Source organism: Leopardus geoffroyi, chromosome E1 (assembly GCF_018350155.1).
Source record: "Leopardus geoffroyi isolate Oge1 chromosome E1, O.geoffroyi_Oge1_pat1.0, whole genome shotgun sequence".
NCBI lineage: Eukaryota > Metazoa > Chordata > Mammalia > Carnivora > Felidae > Leopardus > Leopardus geoffroyi.
In genome coordinates, this window is record NC_059330.1 from 15,432,280 (window position 1) to 15,449,653 (window position 17,374).

At 50.9% G+C, this 17,374-nt stretch overlaps 1 protein-coding gene across 9 annotated transcripts in view; it reads right to left on the reverse strand.

Annotated features, from left to right (window-relative positions):
* Window positions 1-17,374, reverse strand: part of RPH3AL (rabphilin 3A like (without C2 domains)) — a 127,579-nt gene that overhangs the window by 52,113 nt on the left and 58,092 nt on the right. For 8 of the 9 annotated variants that reach the window (XM_045490492.1, XM_045490485.1, XM_045490488.1 and 5 more), the window contains exon 5: window positions 6,733-6,819. The exons of the other annotated variant lie outside the window; for it this stretch is intronic. In XM_045490492.1, coding sequence (XP_045346448.1) covers window positions 6,733-6,819 — 87 coding nt within the window. The remainder of the gene's footprint in view (window positions 1-6,732; window positions 6,820-17,374) is intronic. 9 annotated transcript variants of the gene reach the window in all.

The following is a 17,374-nucleotide window of genomic DNA, read 5'->3' on the forward strand; positions in this document are numbered from 1 at the left end:
ACCTAAAATTACACACAAGCTAATGAGATAAATCAAAAGTAGTAACTCGAAAGTGTATAAGAGGGAATATAAATGCTGGTGTTTATTCTTCTCTTCCAAGAATCCATTCTGAGAATATAATTAAAAAAAAAAAACTTTTTAACATTTATTTATTTTTTGAGAGACAGAGACAGAGTGTGAGCAGGGGAGGGACAGAGACAGAGGGGAGTCACAGGATCTGAAGCAGGCCAGGCTCTAAGCTGTCACCACAGATCTCGACGCGGGGCTCGAACTCACAAACTGCGAGATCATGACCTGAGTTGAAGTCGGATGCTTAACCAACTGAGCCACCCAGGTGCCCCACCTGAGGATATAATTTTAAATGTAGGCAAAGAGTTATGCAAAGATATTCTGGGGTTAATAAGAAGGAAAAAAAGGAAATAACTTAGACATCCTAAATTAGTAGAAGTAGCCATATGACAGAATGTTTATAAAGAGTTGTCGATTATGCTGAAAACGACTTACTATACGTTAATGTTGAAATGTAGGTTAACAATATAAAGAAAAAAGATCAGAAGAAAACATGTCAGATGTTAGCAGTGATTGTTTCTGGATGACAAGATTATGGATTTTGGGGTGTATGTATTTCTTTATGCTTTTTGATAACACTGTAAATGTCAATGATCCATATTGATTTCATAATCAGAAATGTATGTAACGTTTAAAAAAAAATGAAAACTTCGGGGCACCTGGGTGGTTCATTTGGTTAAGCATCTGACTCTTGCTTTCAGCTCAGGTCATGAGCTTGCAGTTTGTGGGTTCGAGCCCCGCGTTGAGCTCTGTGCTGACAGCACGGAGCCTCCTTGGGATTCTCTCTCTCTGCCCCTCCCATGCTCCTGCTCACTCCTGTTCCCTCTCAAAATAAATAAATAAACCTTAAAAAAAAATTTAAAAATGAAAACTTCTAAGAGTAACAACAGTTAAGGACTTAAATATCTGGGTAACATTAAATGCGAGAGCTGAAATGCCATCACCCTGACGCGGACATTATAGTGCACCACTCTCAAAACAACAGCCGGAGCATCCTTTAAAAAGGGGGAGAGGATTCAGGTCCTGTCTCTCCACTACTCCCACTACTCTCCACTACCCAGGGGCTCTGCATTTCACTCAGGGTAAAAGCCGAAGTCCTTACAAGAGTCCACAAGGGCCAACGTGGTGTAACCCTCTGCCATGTCTCTGAGCTCCTCTTCCAACTCTGGCTAAAGCCAGTCACACTGGTCTCCTTGCTGTTCCTCAAGCCTTTGCAGTCACTGTACCCTCCTTGTGGAGTGCTTTCCAATCACATATCCATATAGCGTGCGTCAGACCTCTGCTCAAGTGTCATTTCATCAGTGAGCCCTTCCCTGACCCCCATACAAAATGGCAGCTGCCCCCAATGTTTGCAGCCCCCTCCCCTTCACCCTGAGCACGTTTTTACCATCTGTGACACGGCAGAATTCACTTTGCTGTGTTTGTGGTCTCCCTGTCCCACGAGAAGATGCTCAATAGATGTGTGTTGAATGCTCGGATGAATAAATGCGTTAGACTAAGGGCTGAAGCTCACACTGCCGTACCGCTGAAGTGCACAGATCAGGCAGTGACACCAGCCCGAGAGCCCCAGGGACACAGAACCAGCGTCCCGCTCACTGCAGAGAAAATACTTACAATTACAGCCAGAGAGGACAGAAGGGAAGTGTCAAAAGGAAAGAAAGATGGGAGTGTTAGGGCACAGCGGTATGAAAGTTTCCGTCAGAAAATTCAAGTGCTTCCATCAGGATGTGGCTTTGCCGCAGGACAGAGCTCCCGATTTTTGTCACAGACTCCGAACCAGCTCTCTGTGTCACTTAAAATGACATTTTAAACGCTCTATTTAGCTATCTCTTTGTTGTGATTAGATAATTTTTCTAAGACAAAAAGGTATGAGGAAACCAATTACCCTGTCACTCTCGCACCCCAAAAACAGGCAGGAAAATGTAGCACCTGGGTATGGTACACACTGGCACCCCGATGCACCCACATGTGCGCTTTCACAGCCGGTCCGCACCTCCTAAATGTCGACAGTGGGCCTAGAGGGAATGTGGCCTTTTTTTTTTTTTTTTAATATTTCTTATTCATTTTTGAGAGAGAGAGACAGAGAGACAGAGCGTGAGCAGGGGCGGGGCGGAGAGAGAGAGGGAGACAGAATCTGAAGCAGGCTCCAGGCTCCGAGCCGTCAACACAGAGCCCAGCGCAGGGCTCGAACCCACGAACCACGAGATCATGACTTGAGCCGAAGTCGGATGCTCAACCGACTGAGCCACCCAGGTGCCCCGGGAATGTGGCCTCCTCTCGCTAAGTTGTACTGGCCTCTAGAAATTCAAGGACAAACTGATAGCGTAATGCACGGCCTCATATTCTTTGCCTTAGAAGAGATAAGAAAATTCATCCTAAGCTATTTCAGACTTTTCTGGGCACCAGAGCGCTCTGGAGATTAGGACGGGCCAGTGGAGGGCCCCGCACGTGGCAGCTCAGGACGGTTAGGGAGTGTGAGGGTGACCTGCGGGGGGGCTGGGCAGGGGCAGCTGCCTCCGGAGCGCCCGGCTAAATCATTACGTTTGCTAAATTCGTCTTCCACCTCCTTTTCCCTGACAGCTCCTTCCTCTCTGTCCTCCCACAGCTGACCGCCATTTCATCCTAAGAATCTGCCACCAGACACTTGGCAGGAATTTCCTCTCTCTCTCTCTCTCTCTCTCTCTCTCTCTCTCTCTCAGCAGTGGATTTCTGCATCTTAAAAGGGAACCCTGAAGACACCTGAAGGACTTCGGGTTCAAAGTGAGAATTTCTGGCTGGGTGAGAGAGAGGCCTCTGATACGATGAAGTACCTATTCTAAGCCAGACATCTTGTGCACTTTGCATACTTTCATGACCTTGCTGAATTCCCACAGCACCTCTAGGCAACAGGTGGTATCATCTCCATTTCAGGGTGAGAAATCAGGGACCTCCAGACAAGACAGAATGTTAGCTCATACTTTGAGTATCTTCCCTGTTCTTTTTTTTTTTTTTAATTTTTTTTTTTTTAACATTTATTTATTTTTGAGACAGGGAGAGACAGAGCATGAACGGGGGAGGGGCAGAGAGAGAGGGAGACACAGAATCCGAAACAGGCTCCAGGCTCTGAGCTGTCAGCACAGAGCCCGACACGGGGCTCGAACTCACGGACCATGAGATAGTGACCTGAGCTGAAGTCGGCCGCTCAACCGACTGAGCCACCCAGGCGCCCCTATCTTCCCTGTTCTAAAACACAGCAGTGACCGATGAAAATATTCTAAAAACAAAACGTAAACTTATCCATATTTAAAAATAAAATATATATGGGGGCGCCTGGGTGGCTCAGTCGGTTAAGCATCCAACCTCAGCTCAGGCCATGCTCTCATGGCTTCTGAGTTCAAGACCCACATTGGGCTCACATCTGTCAGCACAGAGCCTGCTTCAGATCCTCTGTCCCTCTCTCTTTCTGCCCCTCCCCCGCTCATGCTATCTCTCTCTCTCTCTCTCTCCTTCTCTCTCAAAAATAAATATTACAAAATGTTTAGGGGTGCCTGGGTGGCTCAGTCAGTTAAGCGTCTGACTTCAGCTCAGGTCATGAACTTGCAGTCCCCACATCAGGCCCCACGTCAGGCTCTGTGCTGACAGCTTGGAGCCTGGAGCCTGCTTTGGATTCTGTGTCTCCCTCTCTCTCTGTTCCTCCCCTGCTCGTACTCTGTGTCTCTCTCTCTCAAAAATAAATATTAAAAAATTTTTTAAATGTTTACAAAACATTATGTATACATATGTATATGTATACATTATATACAAAACATATATGCATATATATTTGGAGTTTCTGATATATATATATATATCAGATATGTATATCTCAATGGACCAGAAACTCCAAATAGTTACTATTTTGAGGGGCTGAAGGCACAGCCTGCTGAGCTCTGGGTCCAGAAGCAGGTGGAGGCAGCTGGGAGCTTAGCCTTCCAGGGTACAGGAAGAGGTGGGGCACTAGAGTCAGAGTCACTGAAGATGGGGGTTGGTGAAGGGACTTCCCGCCTGGGAAAGGAGGCTGAAAAAAGTGGAGACTGTCCCCTTGTCCAAGACTAAGAATGTGAACACTGAGGGAAGCTAGAAGTAGCACACACACAGAGCCAGGGCCTGGCCACGCTGCCCATGGCAGTAATGATCAGCTCTGGACATAATCCCATCATCACTGGGGTCACACAGCCCATCGCTAACCCAGGACATCTAGCTCTGCACTGGGGTGGGGGGGGGGACCCAGGACCTGTGGAGGAAACAGAATCTCAGCTGGGTGCAGGTGGGGGCAGGGGGAGAAATGGACTCCTGCTCAAGACGAGCGTACAAACCCAGATGCCAAAACGCCTGAGGAAAGCGGACATTAGGGAAGACAACTAACAAAACCAACAGTTGGGAGACAGTGTCAAAGATTTAGTGAAATGGAAGGCAGTACTAAAGACTCTACCCAGAAAGTATGCCTGAAAGATAAAGAAAAAAAACCGGAAAGAGCAGTTGGGAGCTACGGGAGGATGACTGAGGCTCTATAATGTGTCCCACAGGACCTCCAGAACAGAAGACACGGACTAGCAGGATAGCAACGTTCAAGGACAGCATGGCTGAAAATTCCCCATAACTGAAGGTGTTTGATGGATCCACAGATTGAAAGTGTGTATCATTATCGAACTCAACACCCAAGAAACAAATAATCCAGTGAAGAAATGGGCAAAAGACATGAATAGACACTTCTTCAAAGAAGACATCCAGATGGCCAAGTGACACATGAAAAAATGCTCCACATCACTCATCATCAGGGAAATACAAATCAAAACCACAATGAGATACCACCTCACACCTGTCAGAATGGCTCACGATAACAACTCAGACAACAACAGATGTTGGCCAGGATGCGAGAGAGAGGCTCTCTTTTGCACTGCTGGTGGGAATGCAAGCTGGTGCAGCCACTCTGGAAAACAGTACGGAGGGTGCCTCAAAAAATTAAAACTAGAACTACCCTACGACCCAGCAACTGCACTACTTAGGTATTTATCCAAGGGATACAGGTGTGCTGTTTAAAAGGGCACATGCCCCCCCAATGTTTACAGCAGCACCATCAACAACAGCCAAAGTATGGAAAGACCCCAAATGTCCATCGACGGATGAATGGATAAAGGAGATGTGGTATGCGCGCGCGCGCACACACACACACACACACACACACACACACACACACACACCAGAGTATTACTAGTCAATCAAAAAGAACAAAATCTTGCCATTTGCAACTACGTGGATGGAACTGGAGGGTATTATGCTAAGTGAAATTAGTCAGAGAAAGACAAATTTCATATGACTTCACTCATATGAGGACTTTAAGAGACAAAACAGATGAACATAAGGGAAGGGAAGCAAAAATAATATAAAAATGGGGAGGGGGACAAAACATAAGAGACTCTTAAATATGGAGAACAAACAGAGGGTTACTGGAGGGGGTGTGGGAGGGGGGGATGGGCTAAATGGGGAAGGGGCACTAAGGAATCTACTCCTGAAATCATTGTTGCATTAAATGCTAACTAACCTGGATATAAATTAATAAATAAATAAAAATTTAAAAAAAAAATTTTTTTTTCAACGTTTATTTATTTTTTTGGGGACAGAGAGAGACAGAGCATGAACGGGGGAGGGGCAGAGAGAGAGGGAGACACAGAATCAGAAGCAGGCTCCAGGCTCTGAGCCATCAGCCCAAAGCCTGACCCAGAGCCTGACGCGGGGCTCGAACTCACGGACCGCGAGATTGTGACCTGGCTGAAGTCGGACGCTTAACCGACTGCGCCACCCAGGCGCCCCAATAAATAAAAATTTTTTTAAAAAGTGTGTATCGGTTGCAAAGTGAAATAAGTGAAAAAATAAATCCACATCTGGAAAACCAGGGGTGTGCTCCCTTGTGCCTGGCTCATTCGGTTACCACGATCCCTGTCCCGTGACCCTCCACAGAGAGGAGCTGCCCGCCGATGTCCTCCTGCCTTGGCCCTGATCCTGGTACCGTGAAGAAAGTCCTGGGTTTGGGGTTAGGAGACATGGTTTGAGCCCCCTCAGAAAGCTCACTGAGCCTCGATTTCTTCTCCTAAAATGGGGTCAGCACCAGAATTATAGAAACTTAGCACCGGAAGGGACTTTGGGGTGGCTCATCACAGCAGACCATGGCTGTGTTCGATTTCCAGCTCTCCCACTAACTGGCAGCTGTGCCCACAAGTTACTTAATCTCTAGTGTCTCCATTTTCCCATCGGCAAAAGGGGATAATAAGAGCACCCGCCTATGGGGTTGTGTAAGGACGAAACGAACTTGTATCTATAAAGAACTTAACGTAGTGTCAGGTGCACAGTAAACATTCAACCTAGGATGGCCATTACTATCACTGTAATACGAGCCTCACAAAAATGCTATGCGTACCTCTACACTCCGTGAGGGACTTCCCACTGAAACCACAGATCCCAGGCAAGGCATGCCACCGCTGCACTGGGGAACAGGCGAGCTTTCCACCCTTCTCCCTGGCCGCCCGTGGTAGGTCCTCCCTGGCCTCTAGGGAAGCCCCTCCCAGCGACCAGCCATGAATTTCCCCAAATGCAAGTGTGCTCAGACCCGCCCCAGCCCACCCCCACCTGCTGCCCTGGGCATCCTACCTCTCTCTGCTCACTGCAGATCTTACACAGCCACAGAGGCCGCTTCTGGCCGGGGGAGGCCTCGATCCCACATTTGGTGCACACTTTCTACAAGAGAGAGGACACGAGAATGTAAATACTTCAGCCACTTCCTCCTCAGCTGAGGGGCTGTGAAAACGAACCAAGGAACGCTTTGGCACCTTCCAAGGGGATGGTGTTTGCTTCAGACCGTCAGGGTACATGACTCAAAGGGCACAGATCATCTGAAACCCATAGCTGGCTCTGGGGCACAGTGGACGTACCCAGCCACGGATCGCCATGATATAAATTTACCCCACCCCTCATTACGTTCTGTTAGGATCACATAAAAAAAACTAAGCTTGCTGGTATTCACAGCTGCATCATTTTCCACCGCAAAAAAACTGGAAACAACCCAAACGCTCGATGCCAGCAGAAGATCCAGGCAAACGTAACAAGAGTACGTTGTGGCCTTAACTTATCAGCAGATTGTGTCGATACCTGGTAATGTGGGCAGGAGGTGATGTTAGTCAACAGAGAAAACACGCGTTTGTATACAACCTCACAAAAAACTCACCTATGTGCCTGCCAAGGTGAGAAGACGGTCTGGTGAGAAACACCAGTGACAGCTTTATGCCATGTTGCTCGCGGAATGACTCCAGGAACCCCATTATGGAAGTATTAGGCCCATTTCACAGGTGAGCAACCTGGGGTTCAGAGCAGTTTGAAAATCTGCCCAAGTTCATGCAGCAGGTAAGTAATGGACTCAGGTCTGACTCTAGAGCTATTACATAATTTTCCCCAGACGCGGAAGTGGCCAGAAGCTAGTTTCTGCGTGCTTTTCCTTCTATAGTGTTGCTTAAGAGTGTAACTTCTGTTAAGTTTCTCAAAAGCCACATATGAATGAAAACATATGGTATCTGTCTTTCTCTGCCTGGCTTATTTCACTTAGCATAATACCCTCCAGTTCCATCCACATTGCTGCAGATGGCCAGATTTCATTCTTTCTCATTGCCAAGTAGTATTCCATTATATATATATAACCCACATCTTCTTTATTCGTTCACCAGTTGATAGGCATTTAGGCTCTTCCCATAATTTGGCTATTGTTGAAAGCACTTCTATAAACATTGGGGTACAAGTGTCCCTATGTATCAGCACTCCTATATCCCTTGGGTAGATTCTAGCAGTGCTATTGCTGGGTCATAGGGCAGTTCTATTTTTAATTTTTCGAGGAACCTCCACACTGTTTTCCAGAGAGGCTGCACCAGTTTGCATTCCCACCAGCAGTGCAAGAGGGTTCCCGTCTCTCCACATCCTCACCAGCACCTATAGCCTCCTGGTTTGCCCATTTTAGCCACTCTGACCATGGGGGAGGGGAAGGGGGGAAAAAAAAGTTACAGAGAGGGAGGAAGGCAAACCATAAGAGACTCCTAAGGACTGAGAACAAACTGAGGGTAGATGGAGGGTGGGAGAGGGGAAAGTGGGTGATGGGCAGGGAGGAGGGCCCTTGTTGGGATGAGCACTGGCTGTTGTATGGAAACCAATTTGACAATAAATTATATTAAAAAAAAAGAGTATAACTTCTACACATATATTTGGCTTCTCTGAAACACACAGCAACAGACCGGGGCGGGCAACGCCAGAAGAAATTCACGGGGAGGCACGGGGGACTTGGTGGGGCTGAGACGGGTCTCCAGCTAACCCAGGCAGAGTATGATTCAGCGACAGCACAGCGGATCCTCCTCCAGAGGACTGTCCCACCGGCTTATCAATCTTTCTGCCAGGAGGAAGCTACTTGGTCCTTGCTGGGCCGGGGGCTCTCTCCTGCCTCCCGCCGCTGAGGGAAGGCTGGATCTGTAGCTTGGCCTTTTCCGCAGGCTGCCAACTGAGCAAGGAACACACTCTCCTCAGAGAGGAAAATGTCACCGACTTGGCTTCCCAGAGCATGTCGTCACCACCCGGTCAGGTGGCTGAGCCCAGCACCGCGGGGAGGCGGGAGCCAGCTCTCAGCAAAGGGAAAGCTGTGATACATTGGTGGGGGGTATACATTTGCTACCATTCAATGCTCAGGGACGAGAAACGTCACTTTTATTTATTATAAAATGTAATCTGCTTCAAGCTCTTGTCTGTCTGGGCTGGCAGGAAGTCCATCCCAGCCACAATTGGGGCCCCTCCCTGGCTCTTATGAAGGTCCTAAGCTTGGGGTCTTTGGTGGTGCAGTCCAATTGGGGAGGGGTCAGTCAGTGCCATCTGGGGTGCTCACTGCTGTGCTGCTCTCCCTCTGGGTGCCCACGGTCCCTTGGAGGGGTAAGGGGTCTAGCTACTTCTGAACCAGGTCTGGGTTTGGGATCTGTAACAGGCTGGGGCTTAGCGTCACCAGGGGCCAGCAGCCTGTCTCCCAGGAGCCCTGAGCTGCCGTCCCTGACCTGGTCTGGAGACTCCCCTCCCCCTCCCAGTACTCACCCTCAACCCTTCTATCCCTAGGACAGGGGGCCCCATAAGCCCAGACGGTGGGCCTCAAAACAACAACATGGGCCTCTCTTGCTGAGGGTAAAGAGACAGGAAGGAAGCACCGAAGCCAGCTGGCTGCTTCCCTTGCTGATTCCCACCATCCTCTATAAATGGCACATGTGTGGCCCTCTCAGAGAGGTGAGATTTTCCTAATGCTTATAGTGCTGGATGACAACTCACCTCAAAGCACCCTCTGCCCTCCCAACGAGATGAAGGTGCTAGGCATAAGGAGAGAATAGAAGACCAGTTGCTACCATTTCCTGAGCAATTGCATGTGCCAGGCACTGGGACCCTGGTGACAAAGTATGAAGGAGGGGGCTGTTATGATCTCCATTATAAGGATAAGGAAACTGAGGCTCAGAGGCGTTCAAGACTGCTCAAGGCCCCACAGCCAGCTAGGGACTATCAGGATCTGTGAGCATCCCTTCTCCCAGACCTCAGGAGAGCTAGATAACGCCCTCCCTTGCCTGGGTGCCAAGCTGGTGTCCTGGCTCTCCAGGGAGCTGGTTCATATCCCTGGGAGTGTGGCTGATACCTCTCAAACAGACAGAGAAGGCAACAAGGGTGACCGTGGGACGAGGCTTTGCTGGGATTGGGGTGCAGCCACACTGCTTATCAGCTGCGTGACACTGGTTCTAGGAGCAAACACTTGGACTTGAAGTGAGCCTTGAAGGATGGGCATGCACGTGCCCTCGAGACCTATCGTCCAGTTGAATGAACATCCGTGCCATCGGGGGATAGGCATAACAGCTGTGTTGTCTTCTACCCGCGGACCTCGGGACACAGAAGCACCCAGCCTGGGGACAGGAGCAGCATGGGCCTGTTGCCCTCCAGAGGCTGGGCCAAAGGCTGTTCATCAATTACCAGTCTGGAGGGCAGGAAGAGGGATGGGTTGCACGTCCCAAATGTCCCCTCTGCTTCTTGTCCTGTGGAATGCTGTGTGTGTGTCAGGGTGGGGGGGGGGGGCGATCAGGAGTGGCACAACAGGACACACAAGCCTGTTTTCAGGCTACCACAGGCCATCACTGGTGGAGCCCACAGTCTGTTCTTGCCATCTCTTGGTCACCTTCCTGCGCCTGCAGTGTCTCTGGCTGGGGAATCCGGGCCAGCAAAAGGATAACGTGCTTCAGTTCAAATCATACATAATTGCTGCTCCATTAAATCTCGGAGCAGTAAGAAAATAATGCACCTTTTCTCCTTATGGGCTTGGTCTTTGTTCTGGGGTTCCAATAAGGGAAATTAGGCAGGTGGTGTTTGAAAAAGCCAGTGACAGAGAGGGTGAGCCAGCCATGACATCAACCCAATGCAAAAGGCATAGGGCACCCTTATGTTAGGGACAGTCTCGGGGCCTGGAGATGGGCTTCCACTGAGTGGAATTGGCCCGGGGGTGCGACCACCAGCTTCCCGGGCTCGGCTGTCCCTTGCTTCCTGCAGCTTGGACCTCTGAGCATTAAACAAAACATGCCTAGCTCCTGGGCCTGCCTCAGAGCAGAAGCAACAAAGCTCCAGGCCTTCAGCCACACCTGCTCTCTCTCCTTTCCCTCCATGCCCGCCTTTTGCAAATATGTATTCCAGCCCAGACGGGGTGGCTCAGGGCACAGTCCACAGGCTGTGGGGGCAACAAGGCGCAGCTTGCCATTAAGACGCAACCTTGGACTTGTTTCTAAGTTTCTCTGAGCCTCGTTTCTTCGCCCGTAAAACGGTGGTATCGGGCGGATTCCTGCCACAGTTGGGAGATGGAGGGAGATGATTCATGAAAGTGCTTAGAACGCCACGTGGTCAAGAGCAGCAACACCGCAGTTCTTTCCTGCACACCTGCCTCAGTGAAGGGTGCCAGCACCCATCAGTCACACAAGCCCAAATGCAAATCATCCTCGATCCTCACTCTCCCTCATTCCCACCAAACAATCCACCTCCAAAAACGCTACATTTCACTGGACGCCGTTGCCTCACCTCCACCGCCCGCCACCCCCGCGACCCCGCCATGATCCACACCGTGGCTGTCTTCACTGCCCGGACTGCACCGTGGCCTCCCAGCAGATCTCCTCACCCCCACTTTGGCCAGCCTCCAGTTGGTTCCTGGCACAGCAGCAGCAGTGATCTTTTCAAGATGCAAATCTAATCATGTCATTTCTCCTGTCCCTGCCAGCTTAAAAGCCTCCAAAGACTTCCTGTTGTTCTCTGGATGAAGACCGCCTGCCTTCACGTGGTATGCGGTGCCTGTTGAGGCTGGACTCTCCTTGTCTGCCTCAGTTCACTCTCCCCGGCTTTACTACCTCACTCTCCATGCTCTGAGACCCAAAGGACCTGCCTTTAATCCCTGGTCCTCACTTGCTTCTTCTGCCACAGGACCTTTGCATATGCTGCTCCCTCTGTCTGGGATGCACTTGGCCACACTCTCTCATTGTTACCCTATGCATCCTTCAGACCTCAGCAAAAGTACCACTTCTTCAAGGAAGCCTTCCCTGCCTTCTTACCCCATTGGAGCTTCCATAACAGGCTCTTGCCTCTGTTTCTACCACTGTCAGAGTCAAGACTTTTACCCTCAATTGTGTGGTGACTGTCACTTCCTCTACTAAGCTGTCAGATCCCTAAGTGCAGAGGCCATGTCTACGTCTGTTCACCTTCCTGTTTTCAGTGACTGGCACAATGAATATTTGTGGAATGAATGAATGAATGAACAAATACATAGGTGATACTTTTAGTATTATAATTGGGAAGACAAGACATAGTTCTTTCTAGAAGGCGCCAATCTGTTGGGGAGACAAGACCCACAGAGACAGGAAACAGCAGCACAAGCCAGGGTGTGCTCCCATCCACACCAAGTGATGCTAACCAGCAGGGCAATGGGAGAGCCCATACATGCGGTAGAGTGCCTGGGGTAGGACTGCTGGAGGGGGGGGGCGCTCACTCTCAGGGTATGGGGCATGAATCCAGGCCTGCCTGGCCACAGAGAAGATGACGCAGAGGGTCCTTTGTTAAGGATGGGGGGAAGGGATGTGTACCCTGCCCTCCACGTGACCGCTTCTGCCTGCTTTCCCAAGGGTACATCCTGCCGGCCACCTGTGTTTGCAGACCCATTCCAAGGTCTGATCAGGTGCCCTCTTTGACATCCTCACAATCCAGGCCACTTTGGTTACCGCTTCTACTCCCTGGAGCCCCCACACTGCAATCCAAACCTTTACCTTCCCACACCGCAGTCAAGAAACAGGAAGTACAAGAAAGTCTGTGAGGCCACGTGCGCCAGAGCTCAAGCACTTTACTCCCAGGTCAGGCCTTCTCATCCTCACTGTGAACCCCCGACCCCTTTCAGGCAGAATCTGTGCTTCTCGGGGGTCCCCAAGCTGCTGCCAATTAGAAGACGGGAGGGACACAGTGCCAGCGCAGGGCGGGAACGACACTGTTGGGCACGCTCTCCAACCCTTCCCAGGAACAGAGGTCTGGGGGCATCCGCCAAGCGGGAAACAGCCACACTCCCCACGACGGGTCCTGAGGGCTTTGTGGTATGATCAGATGTCACACAGAAAGCCACTTTTGTGATGCTCAGTCGAGGAAAAAAAAGACGGAAAGGGACCCAAATGTTCCATGCAAGGAGCCAGAGAATGCGCCCTGTGCTGCGGAAATGAATATCGAAGACAGTTCACTTTAAAATATTTGGTGCTTCAATTCAACAAACGTTCGATACTGGGTATAAGGCTCTGTTCTAGGGAGGAAGAGAATGAACACGGCAGGACCCTTTGTCCTCATTGACTCAGTGAGTGTCCCCCTGAACCGAGGAGTTTACGAACTGGTAAAACTCATCTGGAAAAGGACCTTCTGGACAGTTCCAATCACCATCGGAAGGTGGTTTGGAGGTGAAGCCGCCCCCATCAGGACCCACACTGCCGTGATGCTCACGGAGCGGCCGAGCTAACCCTGGGGAGCAGGGGCAGGAGTGGTTCCGCACGAATGACTGTAGCACCTGCACGAAGCAACGTAAAGAGGAAAGCCCGCAAGTGTGCCCCTCACCACACAACGTGCTCCCGGGGCTAGAGCCCCAGTCTGCAACAAGGAGCGATCTGCTTGTGTTCTGAGGAAAGCTAGAGCGACAAAAATGCTGACAATGCAAACCAGAAGAAGTGAAGACAATCACAGCGAAGCTGTTATTTGTACTGAAATGGAACAACATTCACAAGAAGTTAAATTTAAAAAGCATGTTATAAACAGCATGCATAGTGTGATGCTCTGCCATATAAATATGTATAAGTGCCTACGTGTGTTTAGAAGCCAATATATGCACAGAAAAATATATGGAACGATAGCGCCCAAAATGTAAATCAAATTGTGCTAAGTCAAAATCTATTTTAAATGGATAAGCAGAGCTCCTATTTAAAGGAAGCCTGTGCTAAATGCTTAGGGAAATCACTAGCCCCAAGTTCGTTTTTTGACCAGATCTCTATTTTGTGGGTCAGGATGGATTCAAGAAGCCAAAAGCACATGTACAAATAGGCAGGAGACAGGGCTTTTTGGCTGACTACGGCTCAACTGTAGATGGTCAGCCTTGTCCCCCAGCCTCTCCCAGATGGTGTCACCCGGTCACTGAGTGACTGATCATAGGCTCAGTCCTGCTGAACCCCAGAGACATCATTGGCCAGGTTTGGAGGTGCATCAGCAGCCCCCCATGGGCCAGGAGTACAGAAACGGCCTTGTTGCCATGGATTCAGTATCTGGAACCCAGGTCCTGCTGCCAGATGACTTTAAATAGCTTAGATACTGATGTACATATTATAAATACTTACACGCTTTACTGAGCACTCATGCCACACCAGACACCAAGCTAGATGTCTTACGTAGAATCTTATTAGTTTGCGTAATAACCTAGGAGGTGGATGTTATTGTCCCTGTTCCATACATGAGAGATCTGAGGCTTGAGGTTAAGTAACTTGATCGCAGGGAGCTGGGATGTGAACCCCATGCTATATGAGCCCTAAGTGGCTGCCCAGACAGACACTTATCCCCTACCTCACCCCCAACCCCCAGTGATGGCAGAGCTGGTCCCTCCTCCAGAGTTACAGACTAGGTCAAACCTCAAGTAGGAGAGGCCGTTGCCAGGCGCCACCTCCTTCCTGCTCACCAGGACACGGCCTGGGAGCCAGTGGGGCTGAGGGCACACTGACCTTAGCCCTGACTGCCTGCAAATCCCGAGTCACTGGGCCCAAAGACGTGCAGCCTTAAGAATGCCAGCCATCTGTTGCTCTGTCTGACACAGAAGCCAGGAAGCGACTGGAGAAAAATTTCAGAAGGAAGGCAGCTTTCTCTGTGCTTCGCACCCTAATGCCAGGCCAGGGAAACACCAGCAGTCTCCAGGACGGCTGTGGGTAGCAGGCTCGTGACCACGCAGGGCCGGGTCTCTGCTCTTCACACAGGCTTCCGGAAGGCTGCACGGTCGGCTTTGGGCAGGCCCACCCCCACCAGATGAGCCACTGACCCCCGGCCCCCAGCTAAAAGGAAGCACCGCAAATTTCAGGACTAGCTTCCAAAACACCTCACTCCAGCCAGACAGCACGGAGCACTGAGTGGAGAGCGGGGGTTGAAGAAAACACCAGAGAAAGCTATGGATTATTAACACTCACAAGCACATAAGACATCATGCTCGGATGTGGCTCGGGATCATCTCTGTGCCCGTGCCCCACAGAGCGTGTCTGATGGGGGAACGGGCTACTTCGGGCAAGATGAAGCTGCCAGGCTGGCTGCGAGGGCCCAGATGCTGCCCCACCTGCCCCTCATCCCCGCTAACTCTTCCTGGTCCTGCTTATCCTCAGCATCACCTCTCAGGCCCCAGACGGAGTGCCCAATTTTTATCTCTTTTCCAGACAAACGCGGGAAGCAGCGCGTGTAAGACCTCCACTCCTCTGAGAGCGGTTTTGTCAGGGTCCTTGAACACAACCCTCTGAAAATCCCCAGGGCCTGGTGTTGCACCTCAGAGCTCGCTCGGCACTGAGCCAACCTCCCGAGGGAAAAGGAGGATACGTACGGTCGATGGAGTTCTACCATCAAGCTTTTCGTAAGCTCTGAACACAGCCTGCTCCCCGCTGCCTGGCTCTGACAAGTCCTGCAACGTGAATCCCTGAGCCCTCAATCGCTCCTTCCAGCCTAGGGGAAGACCTCCTTGCTTCTGTGCCCTGCTTGCCAGCCTGGGTTCCCGGAACTGACGGCGCCTGAGCCGTGCCTGAGCGTATCTTGTCCCCCAGGCTCCGAGCCACGGGTCCACTGTGCTCCACCTGAATCCCCGGGAGGGAAGGGGCTCTGGCCAAGGGTCTCTCAGGACTGCCATGTCACACGGTGGCCCGCAGCCTCCAGCTCCCCTCTGTCGGGAGGGAGTCAGGGCAGGGAAAGGCCCAGGTGGTAGAGGGAGCCGACTTACATCCAACTTGCTCCCTGCTGCGTGGTTACTTAGAATTACGACTCATAATAACGATAATGGCCACCATTTATTGGGCACTTTATTCCATGCCTGGCTCCACGCTCAGTGCTCAACACGCATTATCGTTATCACATTCAATCTCGTTTACGTTCAACACAGTCCTGTGAGGGTGGTTTTATGATCTGAATGTCATGGATGAGGAATCGAGGGCCCAGAGATGTTGGGTAGCTCGGCCAGGTTGATGCTACAAGGAAGTGGCAAAGCCAGGGTACGGACCCAGGTCCGTCATAATAAAAGCAAGAGCTTCTATAATACGCACCGCATGCTGGGCACGGCATGAGTGCTTTACCTGGATTATTCATTTAACGATGACAGGAGTGGGGCGGACGGCTTTGGTAACTGGTCTGGGGTCACACACTTGTCTCAGTCTGGACTGCGGTCCTGCTCCCAGCCCCACCGCTCGCCCGTGCCCTCTGCGACCCCCTACTTACAGGGCCCAGGAAACGGACGTCACCGGGAAAGAACAAGTGGACAGAGTGGTCCTATGAACAACGGTGGCCTGAAAACAAACGGCAGCTCACTTTCTGAGATACACAGCATAAATGCCAGGAACAAACACGAGGAACTGGAAGTCCCAAAGCCAGTCCTGGCCTCCCTCGGCCCAGCCATGGCTGCAGAATCCACCTCTGCTGCCCAGAAGTCCTGGGTCCAGGCACTAGTTACTCCCTCCTGGGCACAATGAGCTGACATTTCTAGACTGATGACTGCATCATACTGAAATTGTCTCTCCTGTGATCGTGCCCCCCTCCTCCGACCATGAGTCCTTGGAGAAAAAGGACCTCGTTCCCATTCAAATGCCCAACTTTAGTAGGTAGCTGGCATGAATGAAGTGGGCCGGGAAAGGAGGGAGGGCCTGAGTGACAAGCACAGTGTGCCCCAAGGCTGGGATGCCACTGCTTTCAAAGAGGGGACAGATCAGATCTGGGTTTCAGAAAAAGTACCTCTACCGAATGGTTCAGTCACCTTCCTGGTCCCTCTGTCCCCTGAAGTCTCAGCAAAGGTTCTTTTTCCAGACCATTCCCGGATGACTATGGAATTTCGGCTCCTAGCTGGATAAGGGAGGTGAGGCAAGGAAGGGTTCCAGGGTCATTCTGAGGCTGCTGATGGGCAGTGGTGACGTTAACGGGGCGTGGTGAGGGGCGGGGGGGGGGGGACTGGCTTTGGACACGCTGATCTTTGCAGTGTGAGCGGACTCCCTTGGAAGAGCTGCCCAGAGGTACTTGATACACAGGACCAAGGCTGGGGAGGAAGGCCAGGCAACCTACAGAAGAGGGAGGGCTGGAGCTTGGGAACTCAAGGGGAGTGGAGAGGTCTCACAGACCAGCGAACTTTCCATATTGATCTGTGTGCTGTCTACTGTCGATTTCACCACCCCTGGAAGGCGCTTCAGGAGGGCTGAGGCTTTGCCTGCCTCGTTCCCTGTGGCAGCTCCAGAACCCGGACTGTGCCCTACGTGCTCAATAAATGTTTGTTCAATCTGAAGGGGACTGGAACACCTGGATTCTCAGTGATGGAGCTGGTGGAAAGGGAGAGCAGGGTAGGGGAAAAGGCTGCCACTGAGGCCAGTACCTGGGGAAGGCACAAGATGACCCGGAGCACTGCCATGGGGCCCGAAGCTGGATGCAACCGCCAGCCGTCCAACAAACTCGTTGCTCAGCCAAAGAGACC